Raw genomic sequence first — 20,284 nt, forward strand, 5'->3', positions numbered from 1 at the left:
TTTCTCCCTAGATTATAGTACTGTATGTCATGGAAATGATGATAGTCATTATCAGCACTAAGTCATGTGGACAGAAACATTCTCCTGCTGGCCTCGAAGAAGTATGCCTCCTTGTCATGAAAGGAACTTCACACAAAGAAAATGAGGTGTCTTCTAGAAGCTGAGAGCAGCCTTTGGCTGAGAGCCATCAAGAAAATGGGGGCTTCAGTTCTGCAACTGAAAGGAACCAATTTCGCCAACAACAACATAAACTTGGAATGTGACCATGAGCTCTGGAAAGATCACAGCCTCGGCAACACCTCTATTCAGCCTTGGGAGACCCTGAGCAGTGGAGTCCACTAAGCAGTGCCTGAATTCCTGCCCCCAGAAACTGTGATAATTAGTGTGTTCTGTTCTAAGTGGCCACATTTTTAGTAATTTGTTATACAACCTAGAAAGCTAATACAAATAGCAAAATGCTAAGAGCACTGCACTAAGTCAATGTGTGCTCAGAGAAACAGGTTGTTAAGTAATGAAAGCCATTTTAATTTTGCAGGAATTCCAAGGTCTTTGCCAATTCTCTAGAAATTTATGTTGTATACCTAAACCTATGCTTTTTATTGTCTGAACCTTTATATTCACCATGGAATTTCCATTTTCTTTGAGACATGAGTAAAATTAGAGGTAGACATGGCACTTGTATTTTATGGAATATTTTATATTTGTATATCATTTTACTCTTTTAAAAGTATTTTAAGATTTTTGAGACAATAGCAGCAAAGGCATATATTTTATACTCCATAACCCCTCCCTTAAAAACAGTGATCAATTGGATTTGCAAAATCAAGTCTCACCAGCAACACCTATAGTAAAACTGGTTCTCAAGATATCTCCATGAGCCCCCAAATATGAGCGTGTACAAATGAATTTCTGATAGCTATAAACCACATAGTATCTCTCAGAAAGATGCACAGGGAAGCAACCAGGTTTTGTCGACCTGAGAAGACTCAAATTTCCAAATGCAGACCGATAGTGAAGTGTTGGTTTAGAGTAGAAGCTGAAAGAGGTAGGTTCAATATTGAGGTAACTACAAGGGGTTTGTGGGAAGAATGAAATTCAGTGAACCCTCAAAATCAACAGGCCCACATCCCTTCCAAAAATAAAATTCTGGAAGTAGAAAACAAACTAAGAAAGGTATAAAGAGAGTCAAGAAAAAAGCAACATCCAGATTAAAAAGGAGGAAGTCATAGCCAATACTTGCCAAAACTAAACAGAACTATGAGCTCTAGAACCTGAAACTAGATATCTATTCTGACTCACACTTCCTTCCCAAACTCAGTTAAGTCAATTTTATGTAAAAGTGTCTAATAGGAAAAGGAGCCTAGTTGAATCCAATAGGATGTTACAAGAGAAAATGAATAAGGATCATATTGACAATACCAGAGGCACTGAAAGCTCATCAAAAGACATGGCAGAAAACTGAGAACTGAAGTATTTCAACAGACGCTAAAATACATTAAGAAAATGATAACAGAATAAAAGATCAACACAGCTTAAAGTTAGGAACACTCAGAGATGACATATTAGAACTTGTAAAAACTTTGAAATAGAAAGAAAAAAAATATATTGAAAAGGAAGCCTAAACTAGGAGGGGTATAAAAGCAAAAACAAACAAGATATAATACCTTATGAGGGAAAAATAAATAAATAAAAGTAAAACATAAAAGAAATTATTTTATCCAGATGTTAGCTACCAAGTGATATTCCATTTTTAAAAATGATATAATGATCATGTTTACAGTCTGTGTACTTCTTGTATTTTTATTATTTATTAATAAAAAAGTTAAAATGATGATACAAAGAGATTAAAGTGATCCGCGAGAAAGTTGGCTGTAATCCTTTATTTTAGAACATTGTGGTCTGCATTCACATTTATTGAACTCCTCTCCTAAATGCCTCCAAGTCTGTCTTGGTCCAGCAGAATTAAATTTGAAGTAAGACTTCAATCTCAGGCAATTGCCTCCTCATTCTGCATTATATTGCTCTTCTGTTTTCCTGCAAACCCTCCTAGACACGCCTTACTAACCTTTGTGTTTTTTTTCTCCTTTATCAGCCTCTCAACTATTGGTATTCCCAGGCTCTACATTTCTTTTTTCTCTTTTTTACTCATATTCTCCTTTTAAGCATGATGTTATGCCTGAAGATTTTAGCTTTCACACACAGATGTACATGCACATACACACAGGTGCACACAGTAAATTATCAAATACGCACTTACAGTTCAGGCCTCTGTCCTGAAAAATAGCATTTTATATCCAACTGTCAACAAAATTTCTCCATTGAATATCCCATGGTTCTTCTCCCTGGAAAATATGCTCTCCACCCAGCCCTCCCTATCTCCAGTAAGGTAAGCAATCTTACCTTCTCATTTGATAAATAAGTTTTCTTTGTCATAGTAATATAATTTTTCACCACTCTTGAAACTTCCCCATATTTCTTTTTCTTAATTATTTTATTTCTTAATACAATAGACAATATTACTGTGGTTATTCGGTTACTTCTTCATCTCCTGTCTTATTATCTATCACCTTGACTAAACTGCCCTCTCTGTACCACTGATGATAATGCCTTAAAACTATTTTCCTTTCACAAGTGTGATTCTGAATTCATGCTAACTTGATTTTAACACATCTCCGTCTGCTCATTCTCTGTTTACATTGATATCAGATATTCTACCGGCACCTAAATAATGGAATTTTCCAAGTTATTTTGAGAAAGTGAGCAGGAGGAAAAAGAAAGTGAGAGGAGGAATAAGACAGAGGAGACAGATTTCCTCAGAAGAGACCATCACCCCTACCCACAGATTTCAAAAACTCAATGCATTCTGATAACAACCTCTCCTAACTCCCAACTTAATCTTTCAAATAACTGGAAATTAAAAAGTTAAAACTGAGTAATATGAAGCATTGTTATGTTCTCATAAAAACCTACTCTGTTTACACAGCTCCCTCTTGCTGTTAAAGGTTGCATCTCTTACCAATTAACATGAAATAAGATTTGAATTTAATTCCCTTTCATCTGCAATATGTGATAAAATGCTGTGTATAATTTCGCTTGATAAGCAGCTTCTCCTTCAGTTCCATGCTTCCTTTTCTTTGCTATTGCAAAGACAATGTTCAGTACCCTCATATTCTCTAATAGAGACTCTTATAATAGCCTTCTTGAATTTCTGCCTTTCATCTTTCTCTGCTTGAATCAATCCAAATATTATTAATGTCATGTCAATCAAGTACTCTGTTCAAAACTTGTTCAAGTTCTCCACACTGTCTTTAGAAATAACTTTCAAATACCACTGTCTAGTATTACAATCCTCCACCAATTTGTCCCAGATTTATCTTCCACTGTTCTCTAAGCAACTAGACAAATATCTGCAGGCCCATCCATAGATGATTGCCTCTGAGCTTTTTAATCAAAGTATTTTCCTTGCCTATAATGATTTGTAATGTTTCATTCCCTCATGTAAAATGACATCAAGCCTCCAAATGGTGTTTTGGGAATAAATCTTTTAACTGCTCTTATTGTATGGTCACAAATTCCTCTTATGACATAAAGGTAACATCTGTCAAAATATATTTGATATTTATATAATTATATTATAAATTATCTTGATCACATTTAAATATTTGAATATTGTTTAAAAATATTCAATCATATTAAAAGATTCTGATGACTCAACTATTTCGCTTATATTAAATACTTAGGTAAGTATATGAGACAAAATATTCAGTATCATGCATGTGTCAGTTCTGCTAATGGTAATGCACCTTGTATGGACTAACTTTTCCATAGACAGTGACAAACTATGTTTTTTAAAGAAGTTTAAAACCAACTATTTGAAGGTGCTTGAGTTTAGTTAAGAACAGACTGGAGAGTAGTTCAGTTGAGGATATTCTGTCATTTATGTGGCAAGAACTCACATAGAAAGTACAGATTTATCAGTAGAAAGCTACAGATTTATCAGCTTTTAGAGTCACAGATCCAAGACATAACGTATATGATCAGTGAAAAATAAGGGGATATATTTAGAAACTAAAGTAGGCACCTTGAAACCTGTGTATAAAGTATCTCTGCCTGAACTACAGATGGAAACAGACCATAAAAGTTGTGACTGGAAAATTGAGAAAACTGGCATCTTCCCATTGCAAGGGAAGTCCAGTCAAGTCCAGTCAAATATGGAGCTTCTAGAACAAAAATTAACCCTCTTAAAAATATAACAGAATCCTGAAAACATATAATCTATAATATCAAGTATACAATGAAAATTACTATATGTGCAAAGAAACACAAAAAATCATAGTTGAGAGAAAAAAGAAAAACTAAACTGATCTTAAATGATCAGAAAGTAGAATTAGCATACAAGGACTTTAAAAGTCCTATACAAAACATATTCAAGAACTTTAAGGAAAATAGAATCATAATGAACAAAAATACGATGAAGTATAAAAATGAAAACTACAAAAAATGAAAGTTCTGGAACAGAAAAGTATAATGTGTGTATGGAACATTAATGAGTTTAACTTTACAGCATATTGGAGATATAAGCACAGAAAAAAAATAGAAATGAATTATCTGTGGGACAATGCCTAGAAAACTAACAAATATGTATGTACATATTCAATATACGTACATATTCAATATGCATATTGAATATATATATATATAAACGTGTGTGTGTATATATATACACATACACATATATATATGCTCTCCATACACACACACACACATATGTGTGTGTGTGTATGTGTGTGTATGTGTATATGGAGAGCAAAGAGTGAGTGAATAAAGCAGAAAGTTATTTAAAGAAATAATGGATGAAAACTTATAAAACATGAACTTATCCCTAGATGGGAGGGAAAGGGAAAGAGAAGGGAAATTGCATGGAAATGGAAGGAGACCCTCACAGTTATACAAAAGTAGATACAAGAGGAAGTGAGGGGAAAGGGAAAAATAATACAAGGGGGACAAATGAATGTCAGTAGAGGGGGCAGAGAGAGAAGAGGCGAGGGGAGGGGAGGGGAGGGGGGATAGTAGAGGNATTTTTTAATTTTTTTTTATTGGTTGTTCAAAACATTACAAAGCTCTTGACATATCATATTTCATGCATTTGATTCAAGTTGTCACACATTTAAATGGGTGAATTTTATGGTGTGTAATAAAATATATCTTAATAAAAAAAAAAAAATAAAATAAAACATGAACTTATGCATTCAAGAACATTGGTAGCCTAAAAACTATACAGTTTCCCCTACCACCTCTACATACAAAATCACACTATAGAAAAACTGATGAAAAACAAAATTTGAAAGACAAAATAATTATAAATAGGATAACATCAATATGAATGATACATTAATTTACATTTGAAACAAGGTTAAAATACAATAAAACATTTTTAAAAGGTTAAAAGAAAAAAATATAACTATTAAGCCAGAGTTCTATATCCAGAGAAAATATTTTTTAAAAATAAAGATCTTTCACAAAAATGAAAACTGAAAGAATTGTTGTTAGCAGTTCTATGCCACACCATGTATACATTCTAACTTTGTACATTTGTATATATACTTGGATATAATCTGATCTTGCACTAACCTGATTTGCCTTCTGCGTCTCCTTCAAAATTTCTCCTATTATATTCTTTGCATTTCTTTAAAATACACTGTGATGCATTTATGTGTGCTACTGAACTTTAATCATGTAGGGCAGCAAGTTAACATTTAAAATAGCTTAATTAAAAATCCTCCCTATAAGGATAGATAACAGCTGAAATACCTCAATTAGTGGCACTCTCCAAAGGCAGCTATTAAGTACTTTGATATGACTAATTATATTTGTACCTGAGCACTAACTAGCATAAGAAATTTCAGAAATAATTTTTAGTGGTATAATGAATGGTGTTTTCTCTATATGTTTATTATAAATATATTCTATAGTCACTGCTGCCTCTTCATAAATGGAGTATGTGTATCAAGAGCTATTTGTCTATAGAATATCTAGAGCACTATTTTATCTGTGCCCATCTTAATGTAGGATTATGATTCTAACTAAAAAGAAAAATAACGATTCCTGAGAGTGAAATACTGTTTCATATACTTCAGGGTAAAATGGTCATTGCAATGCTTCAAAGGGTAAAAATGAGTAAGAGCAAAGACTCCACCCAGCTTGTAGAAACAGACTCCATGACTAGTCTTTGAGCCTGCTTGTGAGTAAATGTTACATGAGTGGTCAAAGTCGGTTGAAATTACTTTCATTCCCATTTCATACCATATCACCTAGTGTTAGGGACTCAGGGAAAAAAAATGTACATCTTTCTCCCACTAACATATATCTTAAGTCAGCTTGAAATCCTGCCCTCTTCTCTCCTCCCCAACTCACCTGTCTAGGAAAAAGTAGCTACAGAATCAACAAATCTTTGCATGTCATTTGTAAAATACTAATGTAAAATTTATTTATATAAATTATATGTGTGAATGTTTGTGTGTATCTGTTATGGTTTAGATATGCGGTGTTCTCCAAAAGCTTGTGTATGTATGATACAATGAAAGGACATTCAGAGGCAAATTATTAAATTATGAGGTATGTCACCTAGTCAGTAGATCAATCCACTGATATGGATTAACAATGGGGTAACTATAGCAGATAGGGTGTGGCTGGAGGAATAGATCACTGAGGGTATTTGGGGCATTTATATTTTGGCCTTTGTGAGCAAATCTCTCTCTCTCTCTCTCTCTCTCTCTCTCTCTCTCTCTCTCTCCTTCCTGGTTGCCATGATCTAAGCTGCTTTCTTCCACCACACACGTCCATGATGGTCTACCTCACCTTGGAGTCAGTGACTGTGGACTGAATCTCTGAAACCATGAGCCAAAATAAAGTTTTCCTCCTTTAAATTCTTCTTTTCAAGACTTGATCATGGCAATGCAGAAGCTAATTAAAACAGTACATATATCTGTATTTATCTCTATTTATATATACACACATATATTCCAGTTTCATGGATAAGTTAATAAAAATACACATAAGAACACAATAGAGGGCTGGGGTAGCGGCTCAGTGGTAGAGCACTCGCCTATCATGTGGAAGGCACTGGGTTCAATTCTCAGCACCACATAAAAATAAATAAAATAAAGGTGTTGTGTCCAACTACAACTAAAAAATAAATATTAAAAAATGTTAAAAATCGTTCAGTAAATGAATATGACAAGAATTAATCAGGTCACAGGTTTATAGATGATATAGGTTTTAAAGGTCCAGAGATCATTTCTCTGTCTGGAGCAAACCAAGTCAGTACATTTTTACTGTTTCTATCTTTCTTGGGAAGAACTACTACAATTTTTGTTTTAAATTGAAGTTATTTTAAGTATCACTTTTATTGATGGCAGTGAATGAAACTATCTTACCTCCAAATGGTATCCAACTCTGATGAAGGCACAAAGTGGGTCAAAAGCTCCAGTACCACAGGTCAGAAGGTGTGTCCTATTATAATGATGTAAAACCCGAACATAATTTGCACATTCATTCTAAAGTGGAATCAAAATGAAATTAATTGATTAGTGTAATAGAAATGTTTAGCCATTTTTTTTAATTTTTATTTTCCCTAGTCCTTTATTCCACCTCCTATTTCACCATAAGTTGCCTTCAGTGAATGGTCAAAGGAAGCAGATAAGAAAAAGATAAAGGAAGAAACCAGGGTGACACACATTTTAGCAGAGAAGTGTGAATTCCATTTTACAATGAGAACAAAGCATTTTTCATGTATTTGAGATCATGAATGAGTGTTTTTTAAAATGCACTGCTTAGATATGTATTCAGGCATAAAAATTTGCAAGGCAATATGTTCCTCTATGTAATTAAGTTATTCTCAATGCTATTATTTTTAAGTATACCATAAACAATGAATCAACACAAGGTTAAAAAACAAATAATTAGAGACGGCTTCATTATTCAGAGAGAAATATATACAGACTGTAGGGCATTTCAGAATTTTGATATCTGGGAAAATATAACTTATACCCTCAAATCCACGTATTCATATAAAGCATTTCTAAGAGAATTTTCAAGTAAATAGAAGACTAACCAACAGAAATAACATCTCACTTTTAAGGTTATCTCCTAAGATTACTATTGCTGTGAGATTATAATCCAAGTTTCAACAAGTTTTTTCTATTAAGGATCAGGCTGTAAACATTTCCTTTGGTGGGCCTTCTGACCTCTGTTGCGAATACATGCAGCTATAGCATGAAAGCAGCAAAACAAAAATGCACATGTGTGTCAATGCTCCTAATAAAACTCAGAAATACCAACTACAGGCTGTATTTGGTCCAGAAGCTTCAGTTTTGTAACACTGGTTTTAAATGTAAGCTTCTTGAGAACAGAAACCTTATTTTACATATCATTGCATTTCCCAGTAAATCAAACAGAGTATCTAGTATACAATATGTGCTTGAATACACTTTAATACATTAGTTACTAGTGGAGTTTTATGACTAAGATGTTGAGTGAAAAAAATGTTTAGAATTGTTTCAAAACCAACTGGCTAATTAATTCAAATACCCTGTTGGAAAATTAGGTATTACTGTTTCATTAAAAATAAATTATGAGAGGCTGAGGCAGGAGGATTAAGAGTTCAAAGCCAGCCTCAGCACAAGCGAGGTTCTAAGCAACTCAGTGAGACCCTGTCTCTAAATAAAATACAAAATAGGGCTGGGGATGTGACTCAGTGGTCAAGTGTCCCTGAGTTTAACCCCCAGTACCAAAAGAAATAATTAAATAAATACATAAATTATGAAAGAAGTAGTAAACTCTTTGAATGGCAAATATTACTTTGATAATCATTATATGCAATCATCATTTGTGTGTGTGTGTGTGTGTGTGTGTTTCTAGAGATTGAACCCAGGGCCTTGTGCATGCAAGACAAGCACTCTACCAACTGAGCTATATTCCAAGCCCACTGTGGTTATCATTAAATGTAATATTTTGTAAGGACAGATTGTGATTTCAACACTTGAATGTCTCATATAACAATATTAGGATGGAAAGACAAGAAGATCCATTTTACCATAAGAGATCCATATGACATAATATCCTTTAAAAGAATAAGGAACTGAATTAATTATCCAGGGCACAGATATATTTATTTAATTTCCCACTCTTAACAACATTTTATTCTGTGGGTAAGCCATATTAGTGATAGAATCTAGTCTTTCAGGCAAGAGGAAAATATTCTATCCTGAGATGTCTGTAAGTACTTGCTTCTCTTCTGTTGACACTGTCACCTCTTAAAGAGTGAACCAATTAGGACGCATTTTGGCTCAGTTGAGCTTAGATTGACATGGCCTAGGAGTATGTTCAATTAGTCAGCATCATGCTGTGGGCTAAGGCTGCAAGAATGTATTGACTCAGTCCTTGGCTATGACCCAGTTGCTACAGAGAATTAGAAATTGAAGTAATATGTGTTAGTCATTTACATGGCATTTTCTTTTCCTAGTAAGGATGAATTTACTTTCAGAGAGAAATATGCAGGCCTTCCTCCCAGATGAGCATTACATTACATCAATCACCCCCTCCTAACACCTGAGGCCTTTTGTTGCCATGTGTCAGGAAAGACGTTGTAAACAGCATTTCCCTTTCCACAGGGCTGGGGTAGTGGCTCAAAGGTAGAGTGCTTACCTAGCACATGTGAGGAACTGGGTTTGATCCTCAGCACCGAATAAAAATAAATAAATAAACTCACTGTGTCCATCTTAAAATAAATAAATCAATAAATAAAATAAAAGTTCAGATCTGGATGGCAGCTCAGTTTCTTTAAACTCTATATTGAAATTATCTTTTATATAATTGTAAGTTTACTGTATGTATGTATTTATATTTTCCTGCATGAACTACATTGCATCTGTATTTTTCAAGACCAAATAAAAGTTAAATGATTCAGTCCTTCCTTTGGGCTTGATCAGGAATATAATTGACAATTTGTGTAATTTACAATGAATAATACTTACTGCATCTTTTCCTTTCATTATGCATTCTTCTATTTTTACTGCTGTAGTAGGCCAGTGTATCTGAAAGAGAAGATAATTTACTATTATGGTATCTAAATATAAAAATAAACCACACTGAAAAACCATTTCATTTTCTTCTACAATTCAATATGTTTCTATTTTCCTCTGTTTTCTCAGAAGATAAAATGAGATTTTATCATCTTCACATAATTATTTGCATAATAAGAAACTTATCTATGAGCTTTTACTTCATCCTACCCTCTCTTCCCTCCCCACCAACACACACATACCATAAACTTTTCAAAGCCTCAGACCTGTAAGTCTGGTCACCCTTCAACCAGCCCTTCCCTGTGTTTAACCTGTCAAAACTTCTGCTTTCCAGTCTTTCTCCTGTACCCTCCTGCATTTTTACTATGTAGCACAGAAACTATTGTGTAATGAACTCTCAGTAATCCTTGCTGCACGAAAGGATTGAAAGTGACTCTTTAAATACTAATTTATAACGCATCACCCGCTGATATACCACACTACATCTTTCTTATTTAAAACACCATTTATCAGTTTCCAACTGGATTTCAAGAAAGTTTTCATTTCAAGTTTGTTGGCTTCCTTCTTAAAGAGAAAATGTATCAAATCTGTCTTTTTCTTCTCCACAATAGCTAGCAATCTGCTGAGATCACAAGCAGAAATCCATTAGAACTTATTAGACAGATTTCTGTGATATTTATCTTTAAAGAAATAATTTTCTTTGTTATTTTCTTTTCTCAGACTCCTTTTCCCCTCTTTTTGCTTAAACTATAGAATCAATCATTCTATATGCCAGACATTGTGCTAATAATTTTCTTTTTGTATTTTGCTTTATAAATGTCTGTGCAGAGGTTTGTTATAGTACTCAATGCATGGCTCACTATCATCATTGGTCTTGAAAGGCCTCTTTCTTATTTTAACTGTTTATTTCTGTCTCTTTCAACTGTCTCCATTCTACTTACATCCCTCCTCCAGGAGACAAATGTTGTATCTTCCTACTGGGTATATTTTTATTTGTTTGCATACATTTTTATAAGGATATACTATTGCTTTTGTGCATAAGTTTCTATTTTATGTAAATGGCATTGAATTTTATATCTTATCTTTACTCATCTTCTTCACTAAGAACTATGTTTCAAAGACCACTTGATAGGTTTCTGTACCCAGGTGGTCTGTTGTTTCTGATTGTTTTGTAATGACCAGGGATGTATCTCACTCATTTTCTTATCTACTCTCCCAGGGATGAATGCCCAGATGGCCTCCAACTCTCTACCACATCAACAATTTACCTATTTGCAAATGCTTCCTTGGGATCTGTTTAAGAATATCATTAGTATGTATAACCAGGAGAGAAATTACTGAGTTATTGGGTAAGCATGCATTGATCTGCGAATGTAGTGTCAGAATGCTCTCCAGAATGGCAGCATGTCTATACCAGCAATCCAATATCCCCCATCCTCACTTGGCATTATCAACTGTCTAGTATTTTGTGCTAAGCATTTTAAATACAATATCTAATATAATCATTATCAAATGTATCAAAGAGATGGTATTATCTAGGAAGCTTCATTTTTAAAAAAGCCTATTATTCCATGCAATCTAATGAAACCATAGATGTATAGGTGGAAACCAAGGATTCTGATCCATTTGAGTAACTGTAGCAACTGGTAGGTTCCCAGACATCTCTCCTACCTTGAGAACTTAAGCCTCCTAGCTAATAGTTTATCTCCACATGTGCTAGGTCAATCTCCCTGTCCCACCAAAATGAAATACTCAGTCTGCCTCCTTTCTTGTGTTCACCTCAGAATTCCATGGGAGCAAACCTAATGTGTCATTTTTGTGGACTCTGCTGGTCAGATCATGATGGACTTTATCTTTGAAGGATTCTGATTCTCAACAGAACACAATAGGTCTTGTTTGGGATTTTTTTGTTTGATTTTCATTATTTCCAATAAAGCAGGGCTAGATCACAATTTCTTTGGTTCCCTCACCTTTTTGTAGGCGATCACCTTTATGCTGTCAAGTTATCATTATGGTGAAAGGAGTAGAAATGCCTTAGCTAAGTAGCATGGACCTCTCAAATTATTATTCATATTTTTAAATACATCTTCTTCCTCCTTAGGAAGCTTAAGAATCTTTAGGAGTCTTTGTTAAGAAGGATTCAGGTAGAGCCTATTACTACACAATGTTTATTATTGATAGACTCTACTTCTAGCCCTCACTGGTAGGCCAGATTTTTTTCCATCTTTGGCAGTTTGTTCCCTTAAGTTCTCGTAAGTGTTCTCTCCCTATACCCATTATCATCCCATTCTGTGCTCTGTCAGCATGGGAAAATGTTCTGGTTATCAAACTAAATATTGTTGCTGAATGAAGTTCATTTTTATTTAATGAGCAAGCTATTTTCAGGGTCCAACATTCAAAAAGGAGAAATCCTGTGTGTAAATCCAGATCTTTGGTTTCTCTTTACAAATTTTAAAGACAAGCCACACTGGGTATATGTATGCTTGTGAGATAGTGTTCCACTGGAATTAACATCTGAACTCTTCTTTCAATGGGTCATGTACTCCCTGACTAGCTTCAGGTTATTTTTTTTAAATTATTATTATGCAACTCATACCTGTAAACATTTTAGGTTTTGAAATTTGATGTTTATGTTTGAATCTCAAATATGTTCAAAATTTAAGGGTTTTGTTTGTTTTTTTAGCCATGCCCCATGAAACATCAGATAAGACATTATCCAGAAATGGAAGAGGTTCATCACTTACCAACAAATACAAGTGCTGCCACATGAGTATCAATGGGAATATCTAGTGGCAATTTATTATAATAATTGTTATATGATTTAGATTTTTAATCATAGCAATAAGCACTCTGTGGTTTGGATCATAGGTATAAAGTGTTCTTAGGTATTCTGATGTTCTTGTTAGTGCACTGAGTCCCAAAGAGCTTTCTGCTAATGATGTTCAGCATCAGTTGCTCTTTAGCTTTCATAGTATAGCATGTAACTTTTAAGTGAAAGCATATGCATTTTTGTATGTTGCCACACAGGAACAAATACAAAAGATAAAAACAGGGATATAAAATAAACACTATTTTTAAAGAAACATAAAAATAAAACTCCTAAAGTATATGTTCTTAATTTTATCAGTGAATCCCTCAATGGATCATATATGATTTAGGAAAAATATCATATTAATATATCAATGTCAGTTTAGGTCACAGCTTTGCCTGAACCTGAGGAGAGTATGGATAGTGGAAATGAAAGCTACAGATACTTTAGACTTTACCTGACCTACTATTTTGGGGGGAAAAATGATTGCTCTGGGGGTTAGATTTTTCTCAGAGATTTCTAAGATCCATTCAACGTTGAGATTCAATTTGATTTGGGAATTATGATTTTATTATAGATGCATAAATTATTCAAATGGGTATTTAAGAATATGTACATGTATATATAGACTTTACATATAAAACAAAATGTAAATTCATTTTAGGATCATCTGCTACTGGAAAGATTTTCATGATTTATTTACTATCAACATGAATGCATTAGAGAATACCTCATCCATAATTAAGAATAATACATTATTTTTTAATATACTTATGTCAACAGGGATCTTGTTTTTAAATTATTAGCATAACTTCTTATTCATTTTTTCATTATTTAAAATGATGACTTCTTTAAACTCTATTTCTAGGCCATGATATCCTATATACTTTTAAAAACAATATATTTATGTTGAGTTGTAGTTGGACACAATACCTTTATTTTATTTATTGTTATGTGGTAATGAGGAACAAACCCAGGGCCTCTTACATGCTAGGAGAGCGCTAGACTGCTGAGTCAAAACCCCAGCCCAATATCCTATATAGTCTTTAGATGTGGATGGACCTTTATTTTATTCATTTATTTATATGTGGTACTGAGAATTAAACCCAGTGCCTCACACATGCTAGGCAAGCGCTCTACCACTGAGCCCCAGCCCCAGCCCCATCCTATACATTCTTAAACCACAGTTTCATAAAGATTATTGTCAGGTAAACTACAGTATTTCTGTGCATCTTTTGACAGCTTTTAGTCCAGACTATTTGAAAAGTAGCTCAGTGAATTTTTCTGATTTGTGCAAGGACCTGGGTTCTATCCCCAGGACCACAAAATGAAAGAACAAATGAATGAATGAGTAAATAAATTAATAAACAAAATGGAAATGAGAATCTCTTTCAAGGGGAAATGGAAGATTTATTTCTTGACCAAGATAATAGATAATGTCTCTCTCTGGTGTCAAAGGATGGACACGTTTGCTAATAGCTCCCTTATAAGACTCAGGTTTTTCTAAGCTTTAGGTTCCTCAAATATAACACTTATCCACCGTGTGTGCAGTCTTCTGAGGCTGCTATGCATCACCCCCTGTGGGACTTAGGGGCAAGGAAACTGATGGAAACATGAAGCTCTTGCAGCCTGCTGTGCCTGGGTAACAGAGTCCTTTGTCTCTGACCCGGGAGTCTAATGTTTTCTGACAGAATCTAGGAAACTGTGACAGGCTAACTTGTCTTGAATATGAGGTAAAATTTCAGACCCTTCACAGTTTTGACACAAACAAAAGATAATATACTATGTGATGATGAAGAAAATAAATGGCTTTTCTAAAATTGTCAGAATACACATTGTTCCTAGCAGCAAACCTGATAATGGCAACTGCTCTAAGAATGACAAAACTATTCTTTCAGGCACATTTACCAAGTTTTCCACAGCAAAAACCTTTCCTGATATCTTTTCAACAGATATTTCTCCCTCCTTTGATCCACCATAGTGTTCTTATTTTCTCTAAGCTAGAATGATTTGTGTATTAATTTTAGCTCTCTTATTACACTATAAATTACAGACAGCAAGGCAGTTACTTATTTCCATATGCCTACCAAGGCCTATCAGAACAATGCTTTAAACATAGTCTCTGCTTAGTGTCTGCTAATTGACATGTATCAATCGACACACTTGTATCACAATAAACTTTGAGAGAGAAGATTCATTGACATGAAAATGTTGTTAACAAGTGGAAAGGAAATGCTATAGGATGTTGGTAATAATCTAAGCTTTTAAAGATAGGTAGGATCACTGGAGGTAGATAAAAGTATACTGACCTGATCATTATGGGTAAATGGAAGGGAGAGAGGGAAATGAGTACATGATGAATACTCGTCACAGCAAAATCCAATACATGGTAAACTTTACTAAAATTTTATTGTTGTTTGGTTTGGGGTTTTTTTGTTCTTGTTTTTTACCAGACTTTCAACAGCTTAGGACTACAGCCAAATGTTAACTCAGGTGACAAAATATGACATAGAAAGACTTCAGGGGAAATGGAAATTTATCTTTTAAAAGCCATGGTGTATAAATGTTCTTCCAAGCTAGTAAGGAAAATTATTTTCTTCATTTGTTTTGGCAGTCAGGATGTCTTTTGGTTCTGCTCCAGAGTTTAGCATCTACAAAAACCCATAAAATTAAGCTATTTGTTCTGCACAAAACATTTTTAAAGGCAGTTAAACAACAGGGTGTAATGTTATTTCCAAATTATCTGTACCAAAAAAGTACAAAAAGCAAAAGGTTAAGTACACACCATTTCATCACAATGCCCTACAATATAATTTAGTCATTCCACTGCACATTAACAGGCCATTTACTATTCTTGCATATTTCAAAGGAGAAAAAATAAGATAAAATATAAATTGAATTACAAAGTAATTTTTCTGACTCCCTGTTGAGTTTAATAATTATATAAGGATTACGGATTTAACAGCTTATTGTTACAGGATATTATAACAGAGATTTAGGGTAACAAAAACAAATTAACAAAAAAGGAATAATTTAAATGTCAAAAATATTCCCTTCTATTTTAAGAAAATTAAATAAAGCAATCCAGTTAATGTAATCTATCTTCATAGAATATATTTAAGTGACTAAAACCCCATTATAATTTCATCTAATGTTGTCTTCCTACTTCCATTATTTTAATGAAAAATTCTTATTTATATTTTGACATTTCTTTCTACTTTTTACATCTATGTATAATACCAGCATTCGTCAATGTACATTGTAATTATACATCCTATAAATATCATTAAAAGCAAAAAAAAATTGAATATGGCACATTAAAGTAATCCTAATGGCTCATAAATGGTAGTCTTTAACCTCACATACATTATCAGTATTAGTTTATGCTTTTACACTTAATTATAATTATTGTCATTATTCAAGTAGTTTATATGTCAGAATTATAATCTTTTGGACTACAAACTAAATTTGTTACATGAAAAGCCTATTCTCTAAAGCATCTGAGCTAGTATAACATTGTAACTATACAAACATTAGTGACCTGATGCATGCCCCTTTGTATGGCTGAAATTTTCTCAATTGCTGTCACCAATGTGAAGTGTCATTTGACATTCATGTAAATTATATTAAATGCTTATCTACCACTCAACAACATTTAACTCTAGAGTCCAAAATTTTCAACTTTGATTCAATAAAGTTCAAAGAATGAGAAACGTACACATATTTTTATAAATGGAATCATCTAACAATGAACACTACTATATCTAAAAATATGCAAATTAATAGTGTAAATAGTTTCAGAAAAACAAGTCAAAATTTAGAAACTTAGAGAAAAATTGGTGATCAAATTTCCTAAATTGAAAGTTTAGTACTAAATATAGAAAATTCTGAGTTTTCATAAAATGTATCTTAAATAAATAAACATATCCATTTTTATAGCCTTATGGAATGGAAAAAAGAAAATAAGATTTTTTAACTTTGAAATAATATTGTATCTTCCAGAGAATAATTTTGTTTGTCAGCAAGTCATATTAATTATCATATGTGTACAGATTGCAAGAGGTGAAGACAAAACTAGACAAGTTAATCTATTAGTTGGGATGGAATATTGGAGCCTCCTGGGGTTATAACTCTTGCCATAAGTAACCAAAGGCATATGATTTCTTGTAGGAATGGTTAGTGGTTCTCCATTACTTTCGCCAGCAACTAACTGTTCCGCTAGTTCTTAAGCATTGGTAGAGTCAAGTATAATTGTATGAAGGGAATAGAAACACAGGGAAAGAAACCCTGATTACAGAAGGCTTGGACAGCAAAACTAATGGCACACTAAGACCAATTGGGAGTCATAAATTTCACCCCAAAGCAGTAACCGGGTCCTCAATGCTGTGCCACAGTGGAAAGAGCACAGGCTTCTAAGAATCTGGTTTTAATTCTAACTACTACTTTAGGGCTTCGTGGCTCTAGTCTCTTCCCTGCATATATCCAACATGCTGCTGCTAAAGTAATCACACTAGACTACAATTCTAATTATATTATGCTCACATTCAGAATCCTCCCGTGACTCCTGCATTGCCTAAAAGATTAAGTTTCAACAGCATAGCATTCAATTTTCATCATGAGCTAGTCTCATACTTTCACCCTTACCTCTCATTGTGGATCCTGTTCCCATTCTCATGTAGCCACCCACCTGTCTACTTCAGCCAAGGACATGAGCCATAGTTTCACACTGCTCTAAAACATTTGTCCTTTCTCTTTCTACTGTATTCTTAATTCTAATTTTTGCCAGTTTAAATTTTATCTTCAAAGTTCAATTTTAAGATATATCACCTTCAGTAAAAACTCTTCATCCCAAGCATATTAATAGTTTCCTAGCATTTTATTTGAACACATTATAATCCATTCAAATTATGTTATATCACATGTGTATCTATGGAACTTCTCTCATAAATATTTTAGAATAAAGACTGATTTAGTCATTTGTGTATAATTTATTTCTCCATATATGTTTCTTAAATTTAATTAAATATTCCCTAAAAGTTTATAATACTGCTATACCTTTCATGGGAATAACAGTATATTAGATTCATCTAGTTTAAATAATAATCATTATAAGTATTAAGACAATGCTTAGGATACTCTAGGCACTAAATAATTCATTTAAACCTCTCAAAAAATAAGAAAAAGCTACTTTCTTTATCATTATTTATGGCTGAGAAATAAAAATGTGGGATGACTTGTCTTATGGCCCTCATCTTCTAAGTGGTAGACTGAAGTTGGGAGTGGAAGCAATCTAGCTATATAATCTGTGTTCTTTGTTATGACAATTGGCTACTTTTCAAAAGGTCTTAATAATATACATGAACTAAAATACATTGAAATTTAAAAATTAAATTAACATGTTGGCTTTTTATGACAAGTTTTGAAAACAAATGTTGACTGTTGTTCACTTGTACCTTAGTCTAGAAATAAAATTTTGATCAGAAAGAGGACGTTAAACCTTCAGAGAGTAAAGAAAGAAATGTTCCAATCTACACTTCTGTGTGGTAAATGCAAATCTGACAAGTATAAATAAAGAAATAAGATTTCCCCATGGATTGTAGGAAATAATATGAAAAAATTTCCAATATTCTTAGTTGCTATATGGGAAGCCTTTACCATGTCTAATATCCAAGGAGTTTGATTTTTTTTTTTTTGGTGGGGGTGGGGTACTGGAGATTGAACTCAGGGGGCCTCGACCACTGAGCCACATCACATCCCTAGAGCTATTTTGTATTTTATTTAGACATAGAGTCTCACTGAGTGGCTTAGTGCCTTGCTTTTGTTGAGGCTGGTTTTGAACTCACAATCCTCCTGGCCTCAGCCTCCTAAAATGCTGGGATTTACAAGAGTGCGCCACCGCAAGGAGTCTGTTCTTAATAATAATAACCCTAGTTTTAACTTGTTAATGGAAGTTTCACTATTTTTAAAATATTATTTTATATTATTAGCTCTTGTAAAACCACAAGGAAATTATTTTGATATCTTCTCTGTTTGAATTACCAAATTGAACTATTTGAATTACTAAAAATTGTATAAATATTGGGTTGTTGCCAATATTTTGCAGTTATTTCTCTTTATTTGGCTTTCCTCAAGCAAAATGCTAATGTATTTAACATAGTATGAGTTTTTAATGAATTATTTATTAACTCTCAAAAAAACTTAACAACTAATTTTACTCAATGTAAAAAGAGAATTTAATTCTACTATGTAAATCTGCTAATCAGGAAATCAGTAATGATTTAATAAGCTGTCACTGTCTCTTTTGGTTAAATCTTGACATTATAAGAAGGCTAAATAAATTGGGAGTGGATGGTATGAGAAAAAATATACAAATTTCTTTTCTAATTATTAGACTGGAAGTTCTCTCTCAATACAGAACTGTAATCTAAAAATTGTTTAGTAAGTGAAAGGAAATTTAATGAGAACTCTTTTAACAAAAGAAAGCAAAAGGCAAGTCAGGCATGAACAAACCTGAATTCTTGTGGCTAGATCCCCATTCCAATTTAGAGACTTTAGGCTTCATCACAGTTATCTTATAGAGCTAGATCAGAAGCATGATGACCTACAAGCAATCAAGCAAAAGCATCCACTGGGATGTTTTATCTTTTCCTTTCCAATCCTCTACCCTTATTAATGTCCTGATGTTGCACATTATGATCAGAATGTCTTGAGATGCTTTAATGTTTTTAACCAGTTAAACCTCTCCTCTAGTTAAAAGCCAAAACTCCCTTTCCACTAAAAGGCTTTAAGCAAAGGCAAGAAAAAAAAAATGCATTTTAAAAAGTTTTTAGAATGCTACTGATGAGACCAGAGTTCTAAACTATTAAATCTGACATTATGTGAGAATTTGAGAGACTTTTAGAGAATGATATACAAAACTACCCTATTTTGGAATTTGGGGGGGTTCTCACAATAGAAAAAGCAAATAGAATTATAAAGTTAAAAGTTTTAGAGTAAGGGGTATGATTTAACACCAGGATTGGCTCTTCTATTTGTTAGTGAATGTTAAGGATCTTTATGAATGTGGCATGGATACAACAGTGCAGAATTTCATTGTGAAAGAGTAGCATTCCGTGGTCTGGGAAACACACTAAATTAAATAATTTATAAAACAGCCACTTCCTAAAAATATAATACAGTATGTCTATTAAATGATATGTTCTGACTTATTTTAAAATTGAATGGGAAAATTCAGTCTTATCTGTTTGCATACCCATAATTTCTATTTCATATACATATATGACAACTATTCATTTTGTACCATATAATAGGATCAGAATTTCCCAGGGTATATTGGGATACATAATACTCCAGCATTTCACAATCTTGGATGCATATTACACACACCTAGGTG

At 33.3% G+C, this 20,284-nt stretch overlaps 1 protein-coding gene across 1 annotated transcript in view; it reads right to left on the reverse strand.

Annotated features, from left to right (window-relative positions):
• The window catches only part of Sema3e (semaphorin 3E), a 257,184-nt gene that overhangs the window by 84,187 nt on the left and 152,713 nt on the right, over positions 1-20,284 (reverse strand). Inside the window, exons 3-4 of the mRNA XM_048785929.1 lie at positions 10,035-10,094; positions 7,437-7,556 (exon numbers count right to left, since the gene is read on the reverse strand). Of these exons, the coding sequence (XP_048641886.1) occupies positions 7,437-7,556; positions 10,035-10,094 (180 nt within the window). The remainder of the gene's footprint in view (positions 1-7,436; positions 7,557-10,034; positions 10,095-20,284) is intronic.

The sequence above is a fragment of the Marmota marmota genome, unplaced genomic scaffold, assembly GCF_001458135.2.
Source record: "Marmota marmota marmota unplaced genomic scaffold, marMar, whole genome shotgun sequence".
NCBI classification, from domain to species: Eukaryota; Metazoa; Chordata; class Mammalia; order Rodentia; family Sciuridae; genus Marmota; species Marmota marmota.